The 8631-nt window shown below is 43.6% G+C and overlaps 1 protein-coding gene across 1 annotated transcript; it reads left to right on the top strand.

Moving 5' to 3' along the window:
- Window positions 1–4768: 4768 nt before the first annotated feature.
- On the top strand, window positions 4769–6641 carry adra2b (adrenoceptor alpha 2B; the record flags this gene model as incomplete). Its single annotated transcript, XM_079516914.1, has 2 exons — window positions 4769–4839; window positions 5029–6641. Exon 2 carries the CDS (start codon window positions 5046–5048, stop codon window positions 6639–6641), a length of 1596 nt encoding a protein of 531 aa, XP_079373040.1. The 5' UTR covers window positions 4769–4839; window positions 5029–5045.
- Window positions 6642–8631: the final 1990 nt, after the last annotated feature.

The following is an 8631-nucleotide window of genomic DNA, read 5'->3' as shown; positions in this document are numbered from 1 at the left end:
ACTACAGTTCACTCACGAAAACAGAGGCACTTGATTGAAGTGCACTCTCCAACTAAAAGCTTTGTTCTCTTACCCCTTTATATTTACAATGTGTGGTGTGGAATCATTGGGGGAAAAATGCACCTAGCCATTACCGGCTGCAGTTCGAGGTTACATAAACGAATCGAGTGTTGTTTAGGATTGTCATTCCATGGATGACTGACTGGGTTTCTCTCACTAAATGAGCACTGCGTGGGGGAAGCACTACAAAAGCAAACAAACATGGACCACCTACTCACACACCATTCATAATAATGTGTGTGTGTGTGTGTGTGTGTGTGTGTGTGTGTGTGTGTGTGTGTGTGTGTGTGTGTGTGTGTGTGTGTGTGTGTGTGTGTGTGTGTGTGTGTGTGTGTGTGTGTGTGTGTGTGGTGAGTGTTTAGCCCATGTGAGTTGACGTGGGAGAGGTCACCTGCCTACCCAGAACACACCATACCAGTAATATTCAAATGTTATGCCTCTATGTAATGGCCAGCTTAATGTGCTTTTGACTTGCTAATTGAACGTCAGCAACTTGATCTTTTGTTGTAGGGTGAGTCGTGAGTGGGGTCACTGGTCAGTGAGTCCTTTGTATGTGTGTGTGTGTGTGTGTGTGTGTGTGTGTGTGTGTGTGTGTGTGTGTGTGTGTGTGTGTGTGTGTGTGTGTGTGTGTGTATGTGTGTGTGTGTGTGTGTGTGTGTGTGTGTGTGTGTGTGTGTGTGTGTGTGTGTATGCGTGCGTGCGTGCGTGCGTGCGTGCGTGCGTGCGTGCGTGCGTGCGTGCGTGCGTGCGTGCGTGCGTGTGCGTGAATAGGTCTAGTCAGGTGCAAATATATATATATATAATAGGTTTACACTCTATAACATACGACGAATTAGACCGTTCCTCACCCAGGAGTAAGCCCAGCTCCTAATCCAGACAACAGTCTTGTCAAAACTTGACACTTGACTATTGTAACTCCCTCCTTACTGGCCTACCGGCATGTGCACTTTAGCCTCTCCAACTGATCCAAAACTCCATCATGGCCTTAGATAGCACTTTATGTAGACGTAGATAGCATTTGCATGTTATGTAGACAGCACTAGAATTGCATTTTGTCATAGCACTTTATCGTATAGTATCGTATTTATAGTTTGTATAGTTTCATTATAGATATTCCACTGTTACGTTCTTAGCTTACGCATGTTTCAAGATAACTACTTTTTATGTATGTGATGTATTGCCATGCTTTTGTTCTTGCTTAATGTAAATTGCTCTGGATTAAGAGTGTCTGCTAAATGCTAAATTTGGTTGGCCATTTGGTTGAATTTGTACACTCTCAGAGTTAAATTAACACTGTAGATTTTGCCATAATTGCACCTGCTGCTGCACACATACAGGCTCTGTGCACAGTGGCCTCAACGCCTGCTTGCCCTTTGCTCTTTCCCTCACATGGCATAGTCCTGGTAATGTGCCTTTGCTGCTGTTTCCACTTCAAATGAGGCAGGGTGCCTGTAATAAGTAGCCTAATGCACCCATCAAACAGAACACCTTATCTGTCCCTTAAAAGGTTTTAGGCTTGTGCGTATGCTTTATTTGTCTTGGGCCTGTGCAACCTCTTCCCCTTTCCATATTTTGATGATGTATATGGCCCTGGAGCTGAAGGAAGTTATAGGCCTATTAAAGCTGATGAAAGTGACCGTCCTGATAAGCAGTTCACCAGATAGTAAATTATCTTTAGAATCAGAATCATTGTTTGTATTGTCAGGTATGTTTACACATACAAGGAATTCTAGTCACATCATGCATTTCACAGAAGCAACCATGTGGGGGAAAAAAGTACAACTATTAGTATTTACTCACAGATACACAGATATAAGCATAAATAGACATTAAAATATGATAGCAGTATAGGTTGTAGGCTATTGTAGCCTACAACGTACAATAATAGACAATAGACTGGTCCCCGGGTCGCATTCCTGGGCCACCATTTCCTTTTTAAGTTATCATCATGAATTGCCGTAGAACCTGCCCTAGCCTCGATAACCTTGCAGGCGTATGCAATGGCTAAACTTATGTCATTTAGATATACCGTAGCATAGCACTCTATAGTGTATACTCATAGTTTCATTGTAGCCTACGGTACATATATTCTACTGTTAGACAGATGTTAGGTTCTTAGCTTACTTATGAACCTTGATGACTATTTCTATGTATTTTATGTATTACCATGTGTTTTCCCTGCTTACTAGTGCCATAATGTGAACCCAGGCATGTTGAGTACACCAAAGTTTTATGTTAGAAATGTTGAGTATGGGTCCCTAGCATGTAGAAACTGCCGGATGCTATAACTTGCATTTTCAAAACTGGCATAATATGTCACCATACTATTAACAACTTATAAGGAAAAATAAAATCTAAATTTCATCATGCTAGTAGCATGTGACGTGTCAAACTAGGGGGTTAGTTAGTTTTGCAAAAAAACGGACAAGTTTGGGCAAGTGCTGTGGCTATGGCCGTTTTTAGCCCAAGGAGTGTTTTCTTTTGTTGCAAAGCTTATGCTTGGAATGGATTCAGCATCATGAAAACCCCCTAGTTTGACATGTCACATGCTATATAAAGCATGATGAAATTGCCTTCTAGTTGTTAATGGTATGGACACATACAATATTATGCCAATTGTGAAAATTGCTCAACATATGCAAGTTAGCATCAGGCAGTTTCTACATGCTGGGGACCCATACTCAACATTTCTAACATAAAACCTTGGTGTACTCAACATGTTACCAGCTCAGTGGCCTTGTGGTTAGAGTGTCCGCCCTGAGACTGGGAGGTCGGGGTTCAATCCCCAGCCAGGTCATACCAATGGGACTCAGTGCCTCCCTGCTTGACACTCAGCATCAAGGGTTGGATTGGGGGTAAGTCCCTGCGACATACTAGCGTCATGTCCAGGTGGTGTCCAGGTGTCCAGGTGGAGATAGGATCCTGCCCTATGGGCCTCATGGCTCGGCAAGGCTACTTACTTAGCTACTCAACATGTCCGGGTTCACAATGGGGCTCTATGTAGACTATACTGCAAGTCCCTCTGGGTTAAGAGCGTCTGCTAATGCCTAAATTGTAATTTGTATTGTTGCTTGTCTAGATCTAGATATCGGATGTTTTTAGTGATTATTGGCTTTTTTGTGATATAGGCCTATACAATGTTAGTATACTGTAACATTGCACATCAAGCCTTTGTTTATAGTCTTGCGATTTCTTTAATGTGACATGACAACTGAACACTTGTGATGCAATAGCTTACTACATGAGGATGATGATCATGATCACAATTCAAATTGGTGAAGATGGTGCACTGATAATGGAGGACACGGAATGAGAACATGAAGAACCTGAAATGGAGTTAGGTAGAAGATCATAGGCCTTTTAGACATGAAGGAGGATAGTGAATGATGATCTGGAATGGATGTGATGGCAGTAACAAGGCAAGCACACAGGATTATACTAGTTCCTTCCAGCTAAATATAGTGCTATTTTTCCTGAAAATGACAGCTATAACCTCTGATGTTACTCAAATGACCTATACTGTATACACTCAACTGCATGGAAACGGAAGAGTCCTGTGGAGTTAATTGACCAAAGCCAGCACACAAGCCATTTATTGCAAGTATGGAATTGTTGCTTTGGGAATAGGCTTACATTCGCGTGCAGGGTTGGGGGTTGAAGGGACTGTGTGTGTGTGTGTGTGTGTGTGTGTGTGTGTGTGTGTGTGTGTGTGTGTGTGTGTGTGTGTGTGTGTGTGTGTGTGTGTGTGTGTGTGTGAGGAAAGAGAGGGAGAGAGGGAGGGAGAGAGAGAGAGAGAGAGAGAAGAATAAGAAAGGGCCCCATGACGTTCATGACAACACGCTGACATCACTTGGTCTGTGAAGAGACGCAGGGGGAGTTGAGAGACGCTCTGGTTATAGGCGTCCTGTCCTGTTCACAAGTGCGCGATGCTGCTGCTGCATCTCTATGAGGAAGATTCTGATGAGCGCCAGAATCAGGGGCGTCTCGTTGAACTTTTCAGGAGGATACAGCCGCGCCAGCACAGGCACCACATAGACTATTACGCGCACCGACAGGACCAGGAGACAACTCCTGAGACGCGGTTACCGATTTCACTAATTTTTTTTCACTAATTTTTATTTGGCGTCAATCAGGGCTTTTTAACGTGTATTTCCCCTCCGGCTACCTTCCAAACGTTCGTGGTGCGCGTGGATAGCAATTTGGCAAAGAGTGTTCAACCGCTTATTAGAAATTGGACATACAAAAAGGTTTGGATATTTCTTACATTGAAATGCTATAAATACAGCGCTACCTTTATTGTTTTAATGTATTGAACCGTTCATCTGCATGACAGGAGAGCTAAACGCGCAGAAGGCGCACAAATAAGGCTACAATTCAGGTTATAATCATTTAATCATGTCGTTTATAGCTCGGCGATCTGAAAATATACGATATTAATATTTATTTTCCAGTTTCAAAATGTCACAGAAACCAAACAACAAAGCGGAAAATTAAAAAGTATAGCTTTTTGTGCGCTAAAGAAGTTGTAATTGTTTGGACTTCATTTTAAGTCTGCAAGTGCTGGTGCACAAAGCTGTATAGCCTACATAACGGAAAATGCTTTATAGGTTACTGTGAAATTTATTGCAACCTTTTTTTTTTAAATTCAAAGTTATTGTCTTGTCTTGACGAACAGTTTTTTTTAAAGATTAAAATGGAATTAGAGGACCTGCCGTGGAGGACTCGAGAAAGCTAACATTTGAGAAGAACAGAAGAAAAAACAAAACAAAAATAGACGAGGTAAATATCACTCTTTTAACCCTTTTAAATACAAGATATATAGCCTACAGCCTGCAGTTCTAATTATCAAATACTTTCTTCCTGTAAAAAAGAGCTGTCAAACTAAATATATATTTTCAGTGACAGTCATTATTTAAATATTATTATTATATTATTATTATTAAATATTTTATTTTTATTTTTTAAAAGAATCCCATGCAAATCCGATGGCCTCTGTTATGGTCAGTGGTTGCTCTATGGAGCTGAGCGGCTGGAACAGCAGCGTCAGCGTCAGACCATCCATCCCCTGCAACCAGAGTGTGATGAAAGCTGCGCCCTACTCCCCTGAAGCCACAGCGGTCTTTGCTACTGCCATAACGCTCATGGTCGTCTTCACCATCGTGGGAAACATCCTGGTCATCATTGCTGTTCTGACCAGCCGGTCGCTTCAAAGTCCACAGAATCTGTTTTTAGTATCACTGGCTGCAGCTGACATTTTGGTGGCCACTCTTATAATTCCTTTCTCACTAGCCAATGAGCTGCTTGGGTACTGGTACTTCAAATCTCTGTGGTGTGAGATCTACCTGGCACTGGATGTTCTCTTCTGCACCTCCTCCATTGTTCACCTGTGTGCCATTTCACTGGATCGCTATCTGTCAATCTCCCGTGTCACCTATGGTCGTCAGCGGACCTCCAAGCACATCAAGGCTGCCATCATAGTGGTGTGGCTCATCTCAGCCATTATCTCCTTCCCTCCTCTGCTGTCGCTGAACAAGAGTGAGGTTGGACCTGAGGAGCAGGAGAGAGGACCTCAGTGCCAGTTGAACGATGAGCGTTGGTATATCCTGTATTCAACCATTGGCTCGTTTTTTGCTCCCTGTCTCATCATGATCCTTGTCTACGTAAGAATCTACCAAATTGCCAAGCAGAGAACAAGGTGCCCACCAGGAGAGCCCAGAAAAGATGGGGTGGGCTGTGCCACCCCCATTCAGCCTCAGCGGAATGTCCATGGCAACAGAAACGGAGACAGTACTTCCCCTTTGCAGGAGAAGACCTCCAATGCCAGACCCCCGACCCTCGCCATCACCCCTTCTCCCTCCCTGATGAGGGATAAACAATCCCCGTCCTGTGATAACCCCACCCCCAATAACCTCCTGCAACCCCCATCCCTATCCCCAGCCCTGACACCCAACTCTCCCACAGTCTCTCCCCTTGGCCCTTCACCCACCTCTGTCTACCCCTCAGTCCCAGCTGCTCCGCCTCAGCTTTTCCCTTCAAAGACCAAAGTGGAGGGTAAAAAGAACAAGCGAGCAGCAGGAAGGAAGGCTGACAACAACAACGGTGACAGCTCAAGCAATGAAAGTGACATTGAACACAGTCACAGAGAGGGCAGTGTCGGCACCAGCACAGCAGGTTCCCCGGCAGGAGGCGGCATTCACTCACCAGCATCGGCCCATCGATACCGGCACATGCTAGCCACATCTAAGGGGGCTCAGCTGGTGCCCGAGAGGAGATCTCAGCCGGACAACCCTGGAGCCGCCAGGCGTAAAGCCATGGTCAACCGGGAGAAACGTTTTACCTTTGTACTCGCGGTGGTGATTGGGGTCTTCGTGGTCTGCTGGTTCCCTTTCTTCTTCTCCTACTCTCTGCAGGCAGTGTGCCCTGACACCTGCACCATCCCCGACCCGCTGTTCACATTCTTTTTCTGGATCGGCTACTGCAACTCTTGTCTCAACCCAGTTATATACACCATTTTCAACAAAGACTTTCGGAAAGCCTTCAAGAAGATACTTTGCAACGACACTAAGGGCACGTTCTACTAGATGATGTGTGTTGTGTACTGATTGAATAGACACTCAAACAACAACTACTGTCATTTCAGGGGTATTGAAGAAGAAAAAAACAATCAAAGCTTTGTTTGCTCAGTTGTCTTGTCACCGATATCACAAAGGGCTGCTGATTCAAAATGTGTAACTGTGTCCATTCCATCATAATTAATTGGGAGGGTGGGAGGGGCACTGTTTAAAATGACACTGTGTCACAACTGGGACTGAGAAATGGCAGTTTACAGCCAGTACACACATCATGTTATACTGGAAGCAGATCTACTGTACAGGGGAATGGAATACTGTAGAAGTTCACCCGTGTTGCTGACATTTTGAAAGCATGCATGCACCAAATACTGAACAATGACAGAATGCAGAAGAGAGTTGGTTCTCAGTTTACTGAATGTCCTATAGCTTTTTAGCAGAGCGATAAAAGATTGGGGTAAAAACATGCTGTAAGAGAGATGTATGGGCACATAAAATCATTCTGTCAGCAATGTGAGAGGTGCGAAATCAGATATGAGAGAGTAAGAATGTCAGGCAAAGGCAAACACAAAATTGCAGGGCTGACAAACTCTTAAATGATTTAAATACTTCAGTATGATTCAGTCCTCAGTTTTATTGGGAAAGAAAAAAAAGCAGCTGATCAAGAAGAAATGACTTCAGATACCTGTAAGCCTAAGGCACCATATTTATCAGTACAGAGCATGAAGAGCACACAATGCTAGTGGTGATTCCTATCATCTGCAGTCTCCATTTCTCTGGCTGCAGGGCCAGCATGTGTTAATCCCAGATTTTATCTGAGGAGGCCGACAACAACTGAGCTGTTCTGCAGATCCTTACGGCAGCAAATAACTCACCACAGCACCCTCTCAAACTGAGATTGTGGGGTTTTACTTTGAAAGACACCTTTGTCCCAAACACCTTGCCCATGGCTTCAGTGGGTCATGATATGGACAGCCAGTATCCTAAAATATAATCTCATGAACCAAATCTCACGGACCATGAGTCATGGTACCCTCACTATCACTACAATCCACCTCACAACAACATGATTGAAATACAGAATAGCCATACGGTGTCGCATGGACTCGTTTTGAGGCTGATTCTAAAAACACTGTCTAAATCTGTTTTCTGAAAAACTTCAAATAGTTATTCAAAAATTACTAAACAATTATGTTGCTATATACTGTCCATAGCAACAACCCCAAAATGGGTTCCTGTCTTGAAAGGTAAAAACCCCAAAAGGGGTTCCCTTCCTTAATGGTTTAAGGATATGAATATCAAAAAAGAAAATGGACAGAGGAAAGAAAAACACTTTTAATGAAATAAAAAACGGGAGGTCTAAACTGACCGTTATTTTTTTCTTCTTTCTAACGTGATCGATCCACATCGATGGACTGGACAAAGCAATCATCCCCCGCATCACATTCACAGAAACACTGAATGTCTGCCTCACATCTTGAACTGCCTGAAGTGACTGGATGGATCATTATATACTGTATATGTGTGTATGTAATTTTGAGAACTGTTTTAGTTGAATCACTATTTGACTGACTGATTTGGCATATTGCTCTGATGCTGAGACTAGGCAATGATGCCTTTTATTTCTCCCACAAATACACTGATGCTCTGTGGGTTTGTCCTACATAAAAGAGTGTCTAACTGTGAATGCTATACTTGCATATAGACTCAATGGGACAAGGGCTGTCAGCAAAGATAAGTATCTAATCTTGTCTAATTCTGCTGACCTGTATGCATGCATGTGAGTGTGTGTGTGTGTGTGGGGGGGGGGGGGATGACGACGACGACGACGACACAACATGTGTGTGAGTGCACATGTGTGTACAACTGTACATAGATACTTGCTTACTTGTGCAAGAGAGTGTGTTGTTTGAGTCTGGGGGTGTACGCATGCTTGTGTGTGTGTGTGTGTGTGTGTGTGTGTGTGTGTGTGTGTGTGTGTCTGTGTGTGTGTGTGTGACTG

Source organism: Electrona antarctica, assembly GCF_951216825.1.
Source record: "Electrona antarctica genome assembly, chromosome: 12".
In the NCBI taxonomy this organism is placed as follows: domain Eukaryota; kingdom Metazoa; phylum Chordata; class Actinopteri; order Myctophiformes; family Myctophidae; genus Electrona; species Electrona antarctica.
The sequence above is the reverse complement of the archived record's forward strand: the minus strand, read 5'-3'. Positions and strand labels throughout refer to the sequence as shown.